At 43.4% G+C, this 21,230-nt stretch overlaps 1 protein-coding gene across 1 annotated transcript in view; it reads left to right on the forward strand.

The window, feature by feature from the left end:
- Positions 1 to 241: 241 nt before the first annotated feature.
- LOC119399255 (mitotic spindle assembly checkpoint protein MAD1-like) overlaps positions 242 to 21,230 on the forward strand; it is a 32,182-nt gene continuing 11,193 nt past the window's right edge. Inside the window, exons 1-11 of the mRNA XM_037666071.2 lie at positions 242 to 309; positions 1,561 to 1,642; positions 5,605 to 5,735; positions 6,472 to 6,645; positions 7,702 to 7,788; positions 8,727 to 8,871; positions 12,337 to 12,468; positions 15,621 to 15,706; positions 15,811 to 15,829; positions 17,593 to 17,715; positions 20,959 to 21,046. Coding sequence (XP_037521999.2) covers positions 257 to 309; positions 1,561 to 1,642; positions 5,605 to 5,735; positions 6,472 to 6,645; positions 7,702 to 7,788; positions 8,727 to 8,871; positions 12,337 to 12,468; positions 15,621 to 15,706; positions 15,811 to 15,829; positions 17,593 to 17,715; positions 20,959 to 21,046 — 1,120 coding nt within the window. The 5' untranslated portion in view covers positions 242 to 256. The remainder of the gene's footprint in view (positions 310 to 1,560; positions 1,643 to 5,604; positions 5,736 to 6,471; positions 6,646 to 7,701; positions 7,789 to 8,726; positions 8,872 to 12,336; positions 12,469 to 15,620; positions 15,707 to 15,810; positions 15,830 to 17,592; positions 17,716 to 20,958; positions 21,047 to 21,230) is intronic.

Raw genomic sequence — 21,230 nt, forward strand, 5'->3', positions numbered from 1 at the left:
TTCTTCTCTTACTCTGACAGAAAAAAGAGTCTGCCCAGGAAACCACATTCGCACTAGAAGAAGAATCCAAAGGTAGTCATCTAATTAATATATTCACTGGCTGAAGCAGTAGTATGCAACGTGCATGAACACAAGCATACGTGATTGCTTTAGTTTCCGCCAAACTCTTAAACCACTACCCATGCTTCCTGTTACAGGCAGCGCACTGGTTATATGTTTGGTTCTTTCATTTCTCAGGCTATCAGCGAGCCAAGTGATGATCCGCACCTCTCTTGAAGAAGCCAAGGACCAAGCAGAAATACTGAAAAGGCTAGTAGCATGTCCCAAGTTCACTACCACATCTCAAAGTTGTCCAACCCGCACCTGCAATAGCCTTTATGCTATACCTGTTCTCGGAAAAAATCAGCACAGCACTGGGCTCAGTGAACCGTTTTCAGAAAAAGTCAGCCCTTTCTCCTGTTCAGTAATGTTACCTTGTGTTTTTGTTTAGCTGTTGAACAAGCTTAGCAGATAGGCTGTCACAATGCTAAGCTTGAGGACACGGGTTCAATTCTCAGCCATGCATTTGGATGGGGACAGAATGCAAGAACACTAATGTACTTAGATTAAGATGCTCGTGAAAGAATCCAAGGTGGTCAAGTTAATACAAAGCCCCCACTGTGGTGTGCCTCGCAATGATGCGGTTTTGGCAAGTAAAACCCCAACATTATTTTTTATATTAGCTGTTTAACAAACTGTTTTCTAGCATATAGCTTTATGATTGTAATGTGTTTGATTTTATTAACTGCCTTGGTAGTCTTGCCTGTTATATACGAAATGGAGTATATCTACAGTCAGCCACAAAAGTTTATGGACCATGCGAGCACATGGCCAATAGCCTCTTCACGACATTTCTGCTACGTAAGCGGCGATCAACGGCAGCGCGACGCCCAAGACGTATCCCTCGCTTATTCGATGGCCTGGCTATTTTTCCCCTGGGCACGAATATTTTTCACCTTTCATTTTTAGCGTGGGTGGGCTCTTTGGCCAGCTGTGGCTACGTGCTTCTGTTCTAGAGCAGTCTGTCAGCATAACTGTTATCAGTCGCAATCATTCTCACAAACTGATATCTACCACGGGACACTGTTCGAAGCCTGCCTGGTAGCTTTGATTCTGCAATCAAAGTAGAAGTATAACGTTCATTTTCATGAAAACAACTAAATAAAAATTTTGCTGCGGCGAAGTAGAAAACTGATATATCAGTGAATAACAAGAAGAACCCGTTTCCGGCCCAGCACTGTGGTCCACAGTAGATGGCACGCCGCCAGGTGGCGTGGACAAGCAGTTCCGCACATGCTCGCTTGGTCTGTAAGCTTTTGGGGTTGACTGTAGTACTGCTTAGATGGTGTTTTACTGACGTAACATTCAGCTGTGCTGATGAAATTCTCAGTAGCTGTGACAGGCCACCTGAATGAATAACTAACACTTTCCTTGTTCTTGCTTGTTAAGCACACCTAGAGCTCAAGTGTGCTACCTGCAGTGCCAACATGCATGCAACGTCATGTCTTGTCCCCATTGCAGGCATATTCGCGAGAAGGAGCTTCTCATCTCCCATTTACAAAGTGAAAATTCTGAGCTTCGAAAGTCTGAAAGCAAAGCAAGGGTAGTGCTTTTTATTTTTTCTGTTGGTTACATACTTACTGGCAGAGACATAGGGGAAGGCCCCACATCCTGGATTTCTCTTGTAATTAGGCAGAACCCTTACTGTAATACTGCTGCGTGCAGTAAAGTTTGTGTGGGAAGTGTATTGAAGATTGGTCAACTGGTGACAACGCCTTCTTGGGGCACAAAAGTAACGATTCAAGAAAAAGCAATCTTGGGCTGCTACTTGTCCATTTGCCTAAGATGGCAAAAGCTTTCTGCTATGCATGCAAGATGGAATCGTGCCAAAATTACACTCAAACCTCACTATAACAGTCTCATCTGACATAAAATAAGTTTGTTATATCCGAAATTCGTTATAAAACATATATTTGTAAACATTGTATATATGACAAGACTAGTCTTCAGTTACTTGACCGATAATTCCATTATATTCGTGTTCATTATATCGAGGTTGGAGTGTACACATATTGGTTAAGGCAGAAACAAAATGCATTCGAGTTAGCCCTAACTTGTTCCTTTTCCAACTGTCTGTGCCAGTTCATTTGAGGATTAATACTACTGCTTCTGTATGCAGTATTTATTTTACTGTCGAAATCGGGGGGGGGAATGCTGTTTTATTGCGATAGCAATTATATGGACAGTCTCGGCTGAATTTTGCCGTCACCGTCGCCGTCGCCGCCGTCATGCACCGTATATGTATAAGTATGTTATATATATATAAAAGCCCCAAAGAAAAATAATTCAGAAAAATGCTTCCGAAGCGCGGAATCGAACCAGGGACCTCTTCCTCCGCAGCGAGTGGCGCTAGCCAATACGCCACGAAACGCAGATCCTCCACGTAGCTAACGGCGAGCATTATATACACACCCTTTAGCACTGGACGGACTCGGAGACGGCAGGCGCTTATAAGCGTTTCTTCATTACCAGCGAGATGGCGCGAGGAGCGCGTCGGCGAGCTCGCTCGCTTCTTCTTATGTTTGCGCCGGGAGAGCCTTGCCCTTCCGCTGTCTGCTCGCGCAGTTTTCTCGTGCTGAGGGGAAGGGGGATGTTTCACGCTTTCACCGCGATGTCCGCGCTCATGTTACGAAGCGTACGAAAGTCACTCGAGCTCAAGGGACGCCGCTAAACGAACAAACAGAAGATGAGCGCGAACTATCAAGTGTCACAGCTCGACACTTGAAGCACGCTAGTTTCCTTCGCTGCTTCGGCCGCCTTTGCAACAGGAGCGCTGTTCAAACTGAGAGTACCAATTGGCGAGCCTCACTTCGTATAGCATTAGTTTCTTGCTATCGCATTCATTGCTTCGCCCTTGCGGCGAAACTGTGACTTTTTTGTTCACACCTTGTTTAATTCTGCGTCGATTACTCTACCCTGGCGAGCAGTACCAAATGGCTCAGCAAGGTTGTGTGAAATTTACAGCCAAGAGTGAAAATTTACAGCGCACAGACTTTGTGGGACACTTACGTTTTCCCGCAGCTTCTCCATAAGGCCTGAAGTTTAGGTGGACGATGTGGCACCTACACCTTTTTTTTTTTCCCCATTTATTACAAGTTCTGTTGGTACGATACATGAAAATACAGTACACTGATTAGACCCATAGGCCTAAATTAAAATATGTAATTAAAAGATCAAATATTGTTTTCAAGGCAAATATTACACAAGAAGTAAACTTAAATGAGAACGAGAGAAGAAACTGGGTAGAGTGAGTACAGTTAAACCGTGTTCTAACGAACACTGATATGAAAAATTATCGGTTATAGCGAACCAAATACGAAATTTAGTTATTTATGCTTCATTTCAATGACATTTATTCTTTTTATAAGGAAACCGTGAACCTGAGGACCGCTGCAATATCAGCTGTAACAAGGAAATCTAGTTCATGCATGGCTGAGAACTTAAAAGTATTATAAAAATAACAATAAAGATTTAGGCAGTTCACAACCACATTCCTTTTTTTTTTTTTTCAAAATGTGGTTGTGAAATTAAAAGTGTGTTGTTAGACAAATGTTCAGCGCAGTCTTGATTGGGCTGAAGACAGTTCGTGTGGTGTTTCTACAGCCAAACACACCTTCTACTCTACAGTCGTTGGACAAGGGCATTTTATATGCGATTTTGTATCTCTAGGATTCTTGCGCGAGCCAGATTGCTGATTTTTATTGGTAATGTTACAAAGAGTGTTGGATATACCGAACTAAGTTACGGCCCCAATGTTACTGGGTTATAATGAGGTTCCACCGTAAATATAATGTAGCATACTACATGTAAAGAAAAAGAACACACTTATGATAGCACAGCTACGTTAACATACAACCTGAGGTTATGTACATGAAATGCATTGTATCCACACTGTACAAAAAACAAATACTAGTACAAAACAGTATGTCATGCATGTCAGTGATGTTTTCATTAGACTTTAATAAAATCTTGATTGCAGAACAGGTGCATTGACAGCAAAGTATTTTTCGTTAACGCATTAAGCTGGGCTAGTTGGTATTGATTGTATGCTTCCATATTGCTAGCGAACACGCACAAAGGACGACATAGAAAGGACGACTAGCGGTTGTCCTGTCTCTTTCTGTGTCGTCCTTTGTGCGTGTTCGCTAGCAATATGGAAGCATACAAAGTAGAGCTGTGCGAATAGCAAAATTTTGGGTGCGAAGCGAATTTGAATATTGAAGTGTGAGTGCGAATCGAACCGAATATTTTTCGAATATTTCTCGAATATTTCTAGAATATTTTTCGAATACTTCGAAGCGAAATTGCAGAAAAAAAAGTTAGAGAGGATTCCTAAGCATACTCTTATGAGATAGCAACATGAAAGTCTTTCTTTTCGCTAGGTTGATGAAGCACTGGCGGGGTGGTGTTTCATAGTTGACTTATCAAGAATGAGGCAATGTAGAGGCCGAATTCTATTTATGTCAATGATTTGGTGCAACCAAAGTGTTGCCGACAACACTTTACACGTGATAGGCAAAGATGCCATTTCCTCATCCTCTCCTCCTCTTTCAACTTCTGTGAAAGCCCAACTGATGTGGCGAACAAGGGTGTGCTCCCTTCAAGTCCGGAGTTCCAAATCTGCCTCGTAGACGTTGATATATAAGAACATCTGAAATTTTGGGTGCTAAAAAGCTACGGCGTCCGATTTTTCGGACTGCCTGCCCAAATTTCAGGCCCAAAACAGCATTAATTGAGCCCCCACCTCTGCCAGATCTTTCATCTCCATGTTGGAACCAGCGTTTTCTCGAGTTAATACATTTGCGACCGTAGCGGAGCTCGAAAGGCAGCTTTGCCGCAATACCGGGGTGTGATGAGGTGAAGCATATTGAAAACCTAGGGACCATTTCTAATCGGACGTTGACTGTCTCTTGGCAAAGTTCGACTGTAACGGAGCTTGAAAGGCAGCTTTGCCGCAATACCGGGGTGTGATGAGGTGAAGCATATTGAAAATTTAGGGATCACTTTCAATCGCACATTGACTGTGTCTTGGCAAAGTTCGACCGTAGCGGAGCTTGAAAGGCAGCTTTGCTGCAAAGCGGAGGTATGATGAGGTGAAGCATATTGAAAATCTAGGGACCACTTCTAATCGGACGTTGACTGTGACTTGGCTATGTTCAACCGTAACGGAGCTTGAAAGGCAGCTTTGCCGCAATACGAGTGTAATGAGGTGAAGCATAATGAAAATTTGAAGGGGGCATTTTCAGTTGGACGTTGACTGTATTTGTTTTTGGGAAGTTCGAATAGTTCGAATAATAAAATTTCAGTGCGAATCGAATCGAATAGCAAACACTATTCGAAAAATATTCGAAATTTTGAATATTCGCACACCCCTAATACAAAGTATTTTTCTTTTTCTTAGGTCCTCTGATCCACAAAGCTCTCTTGGTTGATATACTAAGCTGCGTGCGTTCTTTGAAACGTTGAGGATTTGTGTGTGCTGACTGTCACTTGCTTCCGTCCTAGGAGCTCCAACGACGTCTCGATGAGCTGAAGCAGGTGGAGGAACTCTCTCGTATAATGAGGGATGAACTGAAACGGTTACCGCTTGTCGAAAAAGAACGGGCAAAGCTTCAAGAGGAAGTCGAGCAACACCGGTTAGTTGCTTTTTTTTAAAACGTGTACTGCTCTAAATGCGAAGGAAGGGGAATTGTTCGAGGGGCTCGTTTCTTCGTTAGACACGGCTAAGGAAACCAACAGACAGTTAAGCCAAGGAAAGCATAGGAAACATTATTTGTTGTTTTTTTAATTGTAATGTAATGATTCTGACCTAAATTGAAAGGAACGAAAGTGAACAAAAAATCACCCTTTCTGTCGGCGGGATCTGAACCAACAACCCTCCAATTACAGTTGTGGGTACAGTTCCCACCAACGGGAAAGGTGATTTTTTAGTCCACTTTAATTCCTTTCAGTTTAGGTCAGTACTTCCATGCAGTAACTAACGCATCGGAGAAAGCCTCATTTAATTACAAATATGAACTGTATTGTGGGCAAATGTGAGGTGACCGACGGTCACGAGACTGAAGAAACTGAAGGTTGGGCTCAAGCAAGAGTAGTAAGTTAATTTGATCTTCTGGAATTTTATAAATAAACATGCATTCAGGTGTGCATATATCCTTTTCATTAAACATGGTACAACTGCTCCATCTTAGAGACATAAATATTTGCATTCGAAAATGTGGGACTGCTAGCTGCTCCAAAAAAACTCTTTTGCTGCTCCAAATCGGGGTCTTATCTGCTCCAGAAGCTGCACCCAAATGGCTGCGATCAGTCACATCACTGAGACTTGCATGTAGATCCATAAACTGCTGCAACTTGCTACCTCTTTTACAGGCTGGCCCGTATGAATGTGCACTTGATACAGGAACGCTTGTTAGCAGCTCAGCACAATACAGCCAAGGTAAAGGAGCTGCAAGCGCTCAACACTCAGCTACAGGTGAATGTGGAGCAGCTTCAAGAACAACTGGAAAAATGGAAGGAATTGGCAGCTGAACCACACGGTCTCGTGTAAGTGTCTCATGCATATTTCCACGCGTGTTTGTTTCTTTATTTCCATGCAACCAGGCTTAAGTCACAAAAACTATTCCATCTGTTACTACCACTTGGCACAGGCCATGCCAAAATGTATGGAAGCCATCGCAATTGTTTTAGAATGTTCTAGTAAGATTGCGTGCACGACGCGAGTGGTTAAGTTTTTTTCTGGGACAAATGCAAGCGCCAGCAATAACACTACAATGTTTGATCACAAATGTATAAAAGACTCGGTTTTACCTACGAGCAGATTAGCGGCGACCAATGACCGTGCTCGGCACTGTCGTATTGCGAGTTTCACTTGCTTGTACTGTGAGCGATTCTGTTTGCTGGGCACAAGTTCGCCCAATAGATAACCCAACCTTTACTACTTTGACTGCTTGGTTCTTCACCGTCACTGCCACGTGGCAGTATATGACTGAGGCTGTACTGTGTTTAGTTTTATCTTTCATTTTTTAAAGTGAAATTTTTTTTGTGAACCTCTCCACGTTTTGCTGACTGTCACTATCTCAAGTGGCTTCCGGTTTACATTCGCTAGTTGCTTTTACTTCCAGTCTCTTCATTCACTTCTTGTTTCCACGTACGGTTCATGCATCACTTTTGTTGAGCGTAGCTAATGATGGCCTTTAGAGAAATTCAGTCAAAAATGATCATTGGCATTATGTACATGGTTTTCCATTACAGAAAGTGGGTGGGAGAGTCCCAGGAAGATACCATATTTTCTCGTGTATAATGCGCCCAAAATATACAAAGAATTTGGAGCTTATGTCAGGGTATGGAATATGTACGCCAATTTCTGTCTGCAAGGTGGCTCCATGGCACTGCTTGACGGTAGCGAAAGGAAAATGGTTTCACAGCACTGTGCAGTGACTTTCTTTTTACTCTTAAAATTTACTTAAAATTTGTGCGGTATTTTATATCCCACAGAAAACGGAGCACTTCAAGAAATTAATAAGCTTTCAATGCAAGGCAGCATTGCTGTGCTCTTTGCAGCAGCTGATGTTGTTTTTTTCTGCTTCTGTTTTCTTGCAGGAGTCCAACAGCAGTGCTGCAGTGCCTGGCTGATCTGCGGCACTCTGAGTTGGCTCTGACAGAACGACAGTCAAAGTTATTAGCAGAGTAAGCGTTTATCCATCTGTGCTCAGGCTGGTTTCGTAATGGCTGCGGCATTGCCCAGCTAAGCAGCAGATTTATGGCACGAAAAACTTCAGAATTTAAAGGGGCCCTGCAACACGTTTTGAACATGGTCAGAAAACACTGGCAATCGGTAGTTGAGGCTTCTGTGAACACATGAGCCACACATGAAAGCACTGTACGTGGCACGGAAACTAGGATTATGTTTTAGACAACTAGAAATCGCTCACTCTTCTTAACAAATTAAATTATCAATGGGCTCAACTACATCAACAGAAGGAAAAACTTGACCATTGTTATGATATGTTGAACATTCGCAAGCAAGTCTATGTCAAGCTGGGATTTCAGTCATGAATGTTCAAAATATGATAAATTTTGTTCAAATGGGTTTACAACATCCATTCTTGTTTTTTTGCATACAGTTCTCATTCGAGATTATTTTGATATGCTTATTTACTTTGCAACTCTCTTGGTCAAGGCAAAGTACAGCTCCCAAAGTGTCACATGGAATGAATGATATTTTAAAACTACGTCTTGTACTAGAAAAATAATTGCATATTAGAAATCAGCACACAAATATACATAAACTCAGTGAGTTTCATGTACGTCGATAAAGAATTTCTAAAGAAGTTCATGGGCACAGTGTACCTCCTTCTAATGCTATTGCGTTAAAAAAGGCCTTCATTCAGTTTATGACTTCTGGAGGAAACATTGTAGTGCAAAACAACACAAGGACAGACAAAGAACACAGGACTGGCGCTATTTTTGTGTGTCCTTTTGTTTTGTACTACAATTTTTCTTTCAGAAGTCATGAACCAACTAGCCCAAGAAAACATTTTGCTAAGTCAGTTTATGATGTTTCGTTACAACTACCGACTTTACGTTCTAATTACAATTACTTGTGCTTGCCCTGTCTTTCTCAGGAACGAAACACTGCGAAACAAAGCAGAGACCAGCAGCCAAGAACTTCGTCGAACGAATGCCAAGCTTGTGAAGGTCCAGTCGCAGTTTGATGAGCAGACAGCATTGCTGCGCAGAATGCAGAGGCGCCTGCTTCTCTTGGGAAAGGTGATGCACATTTTGTATCTTCGTTGTGAGAGTGGCACTTGCCAGAAGCCACTCAAAGCTGCATTTAGCAGAGCAGTAGGGTGTTTTAGCAGTAATTATAGTGCCTTACCGCTTGCGCTACGGTGTTACCCTTCTAGGTTAAATGCATCGCGACCCGATAGCGCTTTAGCTACGTTATGAGCTGAAGCACACTCTCCAACTAAAAAACACAAAAGAACGGAACAGACATTTCTGCACCCAATACAGATGCTTTGTTCACAATGAACGAATGTAATAATAATTATTCAGGTTTTGCATCCCATTACCACGGTATGATTATGAGGAACGCCGTTGTGGAGGGCTTCAGAAATATTGGCCATCTGGTGTTTAATGTGCACCTAAAATCTAAGCACACGGGCCTCCAGCATTTTCCATCTATCAGAATTCAGCCACCGCAGCCGGGATTCGATCCCGCGACCTTCGGGTCAGCAGTTAAGTATCATAACCACTAGACCACCGTCGCGGGTAATGAACGAATGTGTGGCGGTCTTTATTATATACGCGTCGAAAGAAGTAACACGCTTGCGTGTAACTGAGGAAAGGGACCCCGTGTCTGACTTATCGTATTAGTAGTAAATTGTATGCAGAAGGATTCAAGGAGCTGGCAGGATAATTTTTAAAAAGTTCAAATATACATTAGGCTCTATGATACTCGGTCAGGGATCCATCGCAACTACATTTTAACCACTAGTAGGGTTAAAGCGGGTATTTAATTACTAAGTTCTACTGTAGTCTTTACTGTATAATTTAATCATTCTGACGGCTTTACGGTGCATCCAATTGACAATATTCAACGGGAGCTCCAATTTTATGATTCTGTTCTAGTTCAGCAACTGAAACGAGCACATAGTACAGTTATTTACACAACTGTACCCCCTGTATCACACATTGTGCAAACAAACAAAATAAACCATGCTTACGACTGCATTCCACAACAGAAATTTATTTTGCTTGAAAAGTTGCAAAAATTGAGACCTGTGAAAATAAAATTACCGATATTCGATATTTAGCTTTTTTTTCTTTATTCGATTCAATATTTTATTCCAAAGCTACTATTTCTTATTTGCCAAATACGTACAGTAGACTCTCAGTAAATGGAAACAGGCCCGTAACTAGGGGGGGGTTGAGGGGGTTCTGACCCCCCCCGAAATTTTTTTGATGCTTTAACTTTTCGGGTGATACTAAAATATTTACACGCCTTCACAGCGACCACCAGCTGCCAAAGTTACACTGCAACTTTCCTGGCATTGCTTCCCTCTTCTTCCTTTCTTCAAACCTACCCTTTTACCAGAACACCTCAGCGCTCCCTCCCCCGCACGCGCACCTGCCCTATTTGTACAGCTTTGCACTTTGCCCTCGCGTTCCTTCGAGTCTTTTTTTTTTTTTTTTCGTCTTTCACCCCGTAGCAGCTCCTTTATCGATTCCAGATGCTTTCCTTGTCCATTGCCGCTGGAGAAGTTATCCATCTGTGCGGACCGCACGTGTCGGCTTTGGGTTCCTACGAAAAGCGCATCTCCTTCTGTGAAGGTAAACAGTTCGACAGCAACGGCAACACCAACACGACGTGCGCAAATTTGCCAGGGAACGAAACCCCTAAGCGGAAAAAACTCAGCGGCGCATTCCGAGGACGCAGGCTGCAGGGTAAACTTTTCTCAAACTGTAGTCCTCGCCACCGAAACGAATCATCGAAGATGACATCTACTGAAAGACTGGCATATCCGAGCAACTTCGAACAACCTTACCACACGCAAGGAAATCTACCTCTTCTGTACACAGAAGGTATATGCACCTCCCTACAAAGCGCACAAAGCGAGGATACAGCCGGCACACAATCCGGCACCAGCGGTCAACTTTCACAGGAGAGAAAAAACGCCGCCAAGCTGGGCTGTGCGCGGGAGTACAGAGGCTGACGTCACAGCCTACAAAGTGCATTTTTGGGGGGTCACGGCTATTTAATTAGCGCAGCCCAGAGAGAATTATGCAGGCACCCAGGGAGCCGTCTGTGAAAAGGTGACTTTTTCACAGGAATGGAGCAACACCTCCTTTCTGGACTGTACCACGGGAGTGCAAATGTCTCGGCAGTGCATTCTTGGGGGTTCACGTATATTAAGGGGAGTATGCAGTGCCCATGGAGTCTTCTGTGAAAAGGTCTTTAAGTAGCGTTAATCCAGTTTGCTGCAGCTGGAGTACAATAATGGGCCTGCATGCACACCAGCTGTAGCGGCGTTCAGAAAACACATGCGCCACGCGGGAGCCGGCGCGTTCATCACACTTCTACATTCTAGCCACTGTAAAGTGGATAAGAGAGGAAGAAAACATCGCCCGCCGTTCACGCCAGGCAGTCGAAGCAGTCGCAAACGTCTTTTTGGAGCCACTGGCCACTTCTGTGTGCGTGCACAGGATTGCGGCAGCAAAATGAAAAGACACTCTGCAACAACGAAGCAAAGGAGTCTTGCGTCTTACTTCAAGAAAGTTCGAACCGATGAAGCGGACGGAGAAGAACCGCCTCCTTCGAAGGATAAAACTTCGCCCTCCTCAGCACTGGTGGAAAGCCAAGCGCGTCCGAACTTCTGTAGCGACTCAGGAGAATGCACCGGTTTATATGAATCACCTGAGAACGAACACAAGCAGGACACCCATGCGCCGCCGGGAAATGATGGTGGCCGCAGTGCAACTCCAAGTGACCTTTGTTCTACAGTCAACGCTGGGCAAAGTGACGCCTTTACCACTGGGCAATGCCCAAGGAAGGTGAGTGGCATGGCACCTACACATTCTGGTTCGCCTCCCCTCACACGTCTCTGATCTCTTCACTGTCTCTGCTTACGTACGGAACGACCTAACCTGCTGCCATTCCCGTCGCCGACTTCGCGCTGGCGACGCTAGAGTGGCAGCTTGTAACACATACATACCGTTTTTGTACCGCGGTTACATTGTGTTACTTCATCAGGAGCCGTTGGTCGCGGTGTCCCCGGCTTTGGTGGTGCTATTGTCCAAACTTATTTCTTGCTTTAACCAGAATTTGAGGTTGACATACCAATTTCTTTATTTGGGTACAAATAATTGAAAAGTACCATCGAATTATTACAAGTAAGCGATGTACTTGTTTTATTCACGAAAATAAGCCAGTATAAATCTTAAAAAATGGCAGCCGTTCTACACGCAAACCCCCCCCGAAAAAAATTCCTGGGTACGGCCCTGAATGGAAATCTCTTAAACGAAACTGCTGCCTAAATGGAACAGCTGCCTCTGATATGATTGGTTTGTACCTGAATTCAGCACCCCTGTTCGTCTGTCAGTAAACGGAACTCCTGTTAAACGGAACATATTGTCCTGGTCCCTTCAGTTTTCATCTATGTAGAGTGTGCTGTAGTAGTTTTCGAATAGTAGCCCTAGTAAGTTAAAAAGTTCTTCTGTTTTTCTCATCAGGAAAGGGAGGCATACCGGGCCATGATTGAGAGCTACCAGAAAGAAGCCGGCCCCAATTGGCCAGCTGCGGCTGCCAAGCAGATCCAGTTTCTGGAGAATGTGCTCACCGACTATCGCCACTCCCTGGAGCAGGTGGGTCATTGCTCTTGTTTTGGGCTTCACAGGTGTAGCTGGAAAAGGTAGAGGCGTCACCTTTTTCTCTTTTCTTTAAAGCAATACCTTTTTTTAGCTGCTTCCCCGGGCTTTAAGGGTTCGCAGAAATTGACCTAACACAGTGCAGGGTAACGAGGGTGAGAAAAGGAATAGAGAAACCTGGTTTTTGCTCAAGCTTCACCTACAGCACTATCGAGCCCTGTTCACACTGCGCAAATATCATTAAGATGCACATTGCTTTCTCACTTGCTTGCCATGCTCCACTTCTCGGTGGAAAAGCAAACCGGGCTGTGAGGGAAAGAACATCTGTAAAATCGACACACTGTCCATTGTAAACTTTCTGAGGGCGCCCACTGCAAACGCAGTAGTGAAGCACCCATTATGCCATAATTGATCATCATTTTGCGATGTAGCAAAGTACCCAGTATGTGTTTATAAGGCAATATGTGCATGTAGATAGCCGCACACTTCATTCATGTTGTGGCTGATGACGATAATGAACTATGGTGGATCACTTTGTAATGGGTGGGCTTCTTTAAACCATCTTCTCATATGATTCACTGGTGTAGCACCTGGTGCAGTTCTATATCTCTGCCATACAATATTACATCAGTAAACGTGACTCCTTGCTGGACATGCCACCTGTTCAGGGTCATTTTCCAAAGCAGTTTCAAGCACTGACGTAGCTCTGTAGTAGAATACTTGACTGCCATGCAGAATGCTTGGCTTCGATTCCGGCTCGAACCCTGATTTTTATCCTTCACATCCATTATGATTTTTCGCTCTCGGACAACGCTGCCAATGTGGGCACTGGATTATGTGGAGTATGTGGCAAGATTGCCAGGAAGCTGGTCTAACCGGTGATGCTATTTATTTTCTTATAATGTTGTTCACCAAATTATAATTCTCGATTATCAGAAATAGTATGCAGCAAAAAAATTTCACTCACATTTACGTCTATTTATTTTGCATTCAAAGTTTGTTGAATACAATTGGATTAGCATCACCGGCTAAACCAGCTCTCTGGCAGCCTTGCCACATACTTTCTGTGTTTGACAAAGCAAAGTTGCCAAAAATTCCCGTAAGAAATATGCTTTTAGAGATTGCACATCTTTTGTACTAATGCAGCTACCAAAAATCTAATTAGAGATTTGGAATCTGCAGAAAAAATGGGATAAGTTTGTTAAATTTTGTTCAGTTCACCCAGCTAATAAAAGAAATAAAAAAAAGACCCGCGTCTCCCCTTATTAAGTCGCCTAAGAAAGTCTCAAGGGAATTAAACTGGGCCAGTTGCTTTATCGTTAGTAGAACCCCGCTGATACGTTTTTGAAGGGACCGTAGGAAATAAACGTAAGAGACGGGAAACGTAAGAGCCGAAAAACAGGAAAAACGGCAAAATATTTAGTGGTACAGAATTTTATTTCAATTCTTACGAGCAGCACGAAAATTGGCGCGCTCAACCGCGATCTAGTCGATGGATAGAAACGCGGAGCTTAGGACGGCCTCATCCACAGAAATGTAATCAACGTATGTGATTTTTTTAACACCAACAGCTGTAGGTATGAAAGAACTAAGCACACGCAATCACGACCGGCGCGGCGAGTCCGACCGCGAACCGCACGCACGACCGTGCGAGCTCCAACCAGCTCGAACTCCTCCCGCACTCCGACAAATAACGATGATGATGAGTCTACGCCAACGCGATGGCAGAAGTGAATGTCAATCTCGAAGGCCTTGCTTTCGCAAGCAATTACGTCATACATGCCATGTTTGTGCAATACAAATCTCAAAGGCTATGCTTTTGTCAATAGTAAATGCCAATCTCGAAGGCCTTGCTTTCGCGAGCAGTTACGTCATAGATGCCATCTTTGCAATTTGAATCTCTAAGGCCATGCTTTTGTTTGCATCAATTGAAAGATTCTGTTGCTTGCGCCTCTCATGCAGCTAATATTACGGTCAAACGAGGCCAAGCTGCATGAAAATGCACCATGGCGGCTCTCCTTGGTAGTCACTCGGTCAGCTCCGAGCGCACTTCGCGACGTATCATACAGGAACGGTCCGACAGTTACGACGTAACAGCGGGGTTCCCAATACATTGTATCCTATGGGAGCTATGCCGGGACCGGCGGAAAACGACGTAACAGCCGGGAAAACACAGCAGTGAGGAACGTAACAGCGGGGTTCTACTGTATTATGGCAAAGCACTGCAGTCGATAGGATATTGTCACAGGGTCGTGAAGCACGTGTGGCAATATGGGAAATGCAGAATGTTTGCTAGGATGTAACTAGTGATGCAAAACTCAGTAAATTGATTATCGGTAGCATCAATAGTACTTTTAGAACTATCAATAGTGTAAAGAAACTATTGATAGTATTACTATCAATAATACTATCTGTAGTGCTGTGAATGATTATGGTGCTGTTGGCTGATGACGGTGCCAAAACTTTACGATACATTACCATCAGCAATACTCAGATCGCTTTATATAAGCAATTTTTCGGCCAAAGAAGTAAATTATTTCCACTTTGGAAATGCCAGAATATGTACATCAGTAAACTCCTATTCCAAAGTAACCAGTTACACCGTGTAATTTACAAACTTAGTTCCTGATATTTTTATTTTGGAATCACAAAATGCAATATAAATTTGAAGCAGTGCAGTTCTACCACATCAACGGCTTCATTTCCGATAAAGCTGTACAGTTCAAATTAACTATGTGTGAGGCAAGCATTCTGGTGAAGGAACGCAGGCATGTCAACTTTCTTGCTGTTAGCATGGCACTCCTGATCCACCATATACCACGCACTCGGGGAACCAAGCTTATGCTACAATTAGTTCGTGCGGTTGATTTTATACTATCGATAGTACCATAGAATTTACTATCAATAGCGCTATCGATAGTATCGATAGTACCATCGATAGTTCTGTATCACTAGATGTGACACATTCGGGTCAACATGGCCTGCTAGTCAGAGGTTGTGTTATGGAAATGAAGCTAGTCTTGCATCTCCAGTAAAGATCAGCCTCATGCACTCCCAAGTGAAAGTTTTCTTCCTAAACTACCCAAAGCAAAACTCGTACCCATGTTGGAACATACCTTGCACAAATCGTGTTGTCAACTGCTTTTCAGGTGGACAAGGAGTTGCATGAGCTGCGATGTCAGAGGATGTCCGATTCCACTACAACCAGCACGGAGGTGCAAACAGACGACATTCAGTGAGTGTTTGTATTCTTTCTCATTCTTCAGGTGGCAACCACTTTGCGCCTGCATGTACAGGTGTTCTAACCTGGTTTGTTTATGTTTTTGTTCCCTGCGACAGATTTGCTGATGCTAAGCCGGTAAGTGTACATGAACTTTTTTTTCGTTCGCACAGTAGTAGTACTAATTATTAAAGGGGCCCTGCAACATTTTTTCAGCATGGTCAGAAAACGCTGCCAATCGGTAGTCGAGGCTCCTGAGAACACTGCCAAGCATTATAGCGCAGCACGCGACCTGGAATTTACAATGAATTCTCAAAGTTAGCCAGAAATCGCTCCCTCTTCTCTCTACAAACAATGCCATATACCCAAAGTCTATGGTCGTTGGCTGATTTGAGCGTAGTGAGCTGCATAGTTAGCATGGCTGCCACAGGATGCCGCCATATACATGCCCCCGCGCGCGCGCAATCACGCTGAAGGTGAGCCGCGCATTTGAAGAAAAAATAAAAGGAAGTGCTCAAGGTTATGACGCATGCTGACAAAGGGATGCACCTTCTTGCCCCCTTGTCATCTCCCTCCCTGTATAGCTTTCAGTGCGCTCACTAGTACGAAAGAAGAGCGAAAGCGCTTAAAGCGTGCGACAAATCCCTATATTCCACTCGTATTTGACAGATTCTAAACATTTTTTTGTGGTAATCGATTCACGAGGTAATAAACTCTTTTAGTGAAGCCATTAGAGGAATACTTGGAAAAGCATTGCAGGTCCCCTTTAAGCGAAAGTTTTTCGTGGCTAATGAGAAGCGGAATGCGACTGTCCAGCGGTGTCCGCCATCGGCGATAACACATATGGCACCAAAAGTATCACATGACCAGTATGGCACGAGTTGTACGTTAAAGGGACACTAAAGGCAAATATTATGTCGACGTTGATTGTTGAAATAGCAGTCCAGAAACCTCGTAGTCTATGTTGTCTGCGTCTCTTTCTTGTGGCTCCGTGTTATTGCGCTGAACGTCCCTAGTTATGCATCTTTACCAACCCGCCCAACTCGCCGCACTTGTCAACCTCGTAGTGCTACTTTTATGCCAAGGAAGGGCTTATTTTGAAATAAAATCACGTTTTAGTGGTCCGCATCGCGTCAGCTCACTTCAAATCACCCGCGTGAAAGCGGTATTTCGCACGTCACTGTTGCCGTGCCCAATGTTGCCCGCCTTTACTGTGCGGCGGCGTGCACCATTCGGGCATCCGGCAACATCACATGCATGCGGCATTTTGACGAACTTTCTGTCAGAGCGACTTTCACAATCGTGCAAAACACACGCGGCAGTACGCGATACCAAAACTACCACTGAGACGCGACCGCGTGAGCAAAGCAGGGCGCCAGGCGAAGCGCAGTTCGGCGAAAACGGAACCTTTGAACCACGCACGCCGTTCCCCATAGCAGAGCCAAAGAGGTTTTTTTTTCCATGAATCAAACAGAAACAAACAAGCAGCATTTTATTACATCTCTTGATGCACAGAAGGTTCTTTTTTCTTTTGCAGCTAGTTTGATTACGAGTGATTAATTGTATTCAGCCTGTCCCACGTCATCGGGATCACTTCCAAAATGTTCCACTCGTGGCGCTCATCGTGTGATACACTTAGCTTAATTTCTCGGTAAGTAGGGCACTGCTGTTGATAATACTGCCGTTTTAGACGTTGTCATACGTTGAGCTTTCACTCTGACATAAATTGTTATTTGCCTTTAGTGTCCCTTTAATATCATTCACTTCATCTTTGCGGCGTGCTTGTGGTTAAATATATTTTTTTTATTTATGTTGTTAGCACTTTTTTTTTGCTTCAACATAAAAAAGAGTGAAAAGAAACACAGGCGTGTCTTTGTGACAGAGAGAGCGTTTTATCCTAGGAGGACCCGAGCTACCGTATCGTGCATTTAGCAGAGAATCCTTTGGAGATGGCGTTTCGTCAACGTGTGGAAAATCTAAACAGATTGGAAGAGGAGAATGAGAGGCTGCGCGCTAGGATCAAGGTAAGTGTGACACCATTAGTATTTCTCTTTTTTGCCATCTGTTCATCTATTCACTCAGTCTTTTGTTTTTCTTTTTCTTTTTTCTTGCTTTTCTTTTGCTTGTCTTGCCGGTTGGTTTTTCTCATTATATTGCATGTATAAACAAGCCTGACTAATAGCCAGTTTGGAAAGTATAGTCAAGCCTCAATATAACAAATTCAAACAAATTTTTGGTTATAATGAAGTAATTGAGGAGCTGCGTTGCCATTCGTGCATTGTTATTAAAATACATTTATAACAAATTTCCTGATATAAATAAGCCATTTCCGTGTCAGATGCGACTTCATTGTGATAAGATTCAAGTGTAGTTATTGTTTACCTATGAGAAAAACAAGAGGAACCAGAGAGCTTAAAGGGACACTAAAGAGAAACAATGAATTGGTTTAGATTGATAAAGTGTACTCGGAGAACTCTTGTGTAGTTTATTTCACCACCACAGGTTTATTATTAGAGGAGAAAACCAAGTTCAAAGTCTCATTTTTAAATTTCGCGTTGGACTTTGTAATCCGTGACGTAAAAGATTTCCAAGAGCATTTAACGTGTTTTGGCGCCACTGGCTCGACGAAATTTTCGCAAACTCGTTATGTAAAGTCTCTGGCCCCCTCAGAGGACAATGTACTTCAATTTAACCCATTGGGAACTACGTAGGCCCAAGCAGGCGCCGTCAAAAATATGTGACGTCACGGCAAATGGTGCGGGAATTCCAAGGTGGCGTCACCACCTGTATTTTCTTTTTGCGCGTTTTCTCGCTTATTAAGCGTCTTCTCGCAGCAAGTGTGGTGTTTTTGGTATCGTGGAAGACTACTTTACTAATGCAAGAAAAATCGTTTTGCTCTTTAGTGTCTTAATTTATTTTTTTTTTAGCTGCTACAATGTGAAGCTAATGGACAATAATCCAAGGATTGCATCGTGGAAATTAAGTGCTAAATAAATTCTGGCAGATTACACACCATAACTGTGATACGATAATTAGGCACGCTATAGTGGGGGACTCCAGGTTAATTTTGACCACCTGGGCTCCTTAGTGTTCACTTAAATCTACGCACAAAGATGTTTTTGCAAATTGTTCCCATCCAAATGCAATCGCCACGGCCTGCAATCAAACCCGCGTCCTTCAGCAGAGCACTTAACTGTGCCACTGTCGAAGGAAACTAATTGCTCTTGATCATCTAACCCTTTCAGACACCACCTATGAAGAACTGTGTAAATGCATGAAATTGACGTAACATTATTTTACGGCACTCAGTCTTTTGCTTTACAAAAATGTTGTAATACGTTTATTTATGTGTGTTATAGTAACTCATTCTAATTAAATTGTAATTAAATATCTATTTATTCTGAAGTCGTTCATGCTCTGTTTTTTCATAAACAGAATCAAATTTCAGGCTAGAAATAAAGTGCAAATTCGTTTTTGGTTATGTTCATTTTGAGCCAAGAAAATTTTTACTTTTGTCTTGGCTCGTGGAAAGCAGCATGTCGAACTATTCGTCAAACATGGCAGTGCCTTCAGCATTGTGACCATATTCAACATACTCATACCTTGCGATAATCTGTTTAAAAAACTGCCTCCAAAGGCTGTTTCAGTGTTATGTGTATTCTAAGCCGATTAAAACATGTACTTGTCGCCCCAAGTTGCTACAAATTTGTTTTTTCAAGCTCCTAAGATGACACATTAAATGCCTCGAACTGCTCCAAGTACTTCTGCTCCAAAATCGAATTTTGCTGCTCCGAAAACTGCTCCCAATTCAATTTCAGCTGTCTCATCCCTGTATGTGTATCACAGCATGTTAGTGGCTGCTTCTAATAGGAACAAAATCACCTTCTTAATTCTGGTGCTGAACATCTGCCCAAGTGGTTGCTGGCAAGATGCCAATTAGTCAAGCTGAGAACATAAGAGCAGAACATGAAGCCATGAACTACATATCTACAGCTGTCTATTGCAGCTGCAGTTACATTACTTAGCATGTGTGGTACAGCCAGTTTCTATCACAAGAACACACCCTCATGAAAGAACCTTATGGTGGACAAAGGTTTATACTATGCTGTAGTAAGCATTTCTCCACCATTTGAACACAGTTTGTAGCCACAGTCATCGCCAAAGTCTCATGATGCCTTATTTACACAGATTCCCATAGTGTGGGGTCTGCATGAGCCTTTTCTTTGATCAGATTTTTTGAGGCAAGCCTGACCAACAAAGATGGCGAGTGCTTTAGTGAACATTTTAGACCATGAAGGCCAAAACCCATATGCGTGAAAATGCACGTGACAGCGACAAGCGACGCTATGAGCGACGAAACGGGCCGTCAGCGCGACCTATCGCGTGGTCGGTATCGTGCGATCACTCAGTTTTTCAGATTTGGAATCTGTCGCCCATCACCCGGAAGTGCTGTGCCCAAGCAGCCAACAGCAAAACACTGAAACAGGATGTACATCAGTGGCGTACTGCTGGTTGTCGCCACTTGCTTATCGACGCGCACCAACAACAATGTTCATCAACACGGCCAACGGAGATGAGCGCAACATTGATGTCGTTGAACACGAGCGTGCGTTATGGGACCTCAGGGACAGGAATTACAAGTCCCGCACTGTCTGTGACGTGGCTTGGTGGCACGGAGCAGCAGTGATGGGATCGAAAAGAATACTGCAAGACATTGATAAACATTTTATGTACCATTATGCAACAAAAATCATATCTTACGTTGCGTACCGCTGATAACGGGCTACTTTTGGTACGAGTCAACGCCCTCATGCCAGCAACAGTAGAGATCGCTCGCTAAAGCCGTTGCATGAATGGGGTTTGCCCATCCAAACGACCGCTTGCGCGAAGGCGATCTACGTCGCGTCGATTGTCGCTGTCGCATGTATTTTCGGGCATATGGGGTTTGGCCTTGATATGTTCTCTTGTTGTCCAATCTGCATGAAAACAAAGCAGAGGTCAGCACAAAGTTGTTATTAGAATAGTTTTGCATTTGGGAAACATATCACCCGTATAGCAGATAAGGTTGCATTTAACTTTTCTTGTGTCAAAAAGCAGCGCACTTTGCACGAGCTTCAGACAGGTTGACTTTGTAAGATTCCAGGAGGTATCACCCCTCTTTCTACACAAGTGTAAAAAAATAAAGGCTTCTCGATGCAGAATGTGCAACGTATGTGCAATAACTGGGGATATATTCCTCTCATTTGTCACATCATTTGCACTGACAGGTCCTGGAGGAGTTTGGACATTGTCAGGATGTCACTGCCCAGGTGCAGCTGAAGCTGGATCAGGATGGTGCACTTCCTGACCGAAAAAGTGAGCAGCTCTGATTTTTTCTTCTCTGGAAGCTCCTCAGGCCATTTTTAAAACAGTACGGACACGACAGTCATGTGTGCGTGGCTTTTTGTTAGCAGCTACCAACTGATTCGGCTATGAAGGCTCACTGAGGCCATTGCACATAACAGTGCATAGGGCTATGCATTGAAAAGTCATAAAAAAG

This window comes from Rhipicephalus sanguineus, chromosome 7 (genome assembly GCF_013339695.2).
Source record: "Rhipicephalus sanguineus isolate Rsan-2018 chromosome 7, BIME_Rsan_1.4, whole genome shotgun sequence".
Taxonomy (NCBI): domain Eukaryota; kingdom Metazoa; phylum Arthropoda; class Arachnida; order Ixodida; family Ixodidae; genus Rhipicephalus; species Rhipicephalus sanguineus.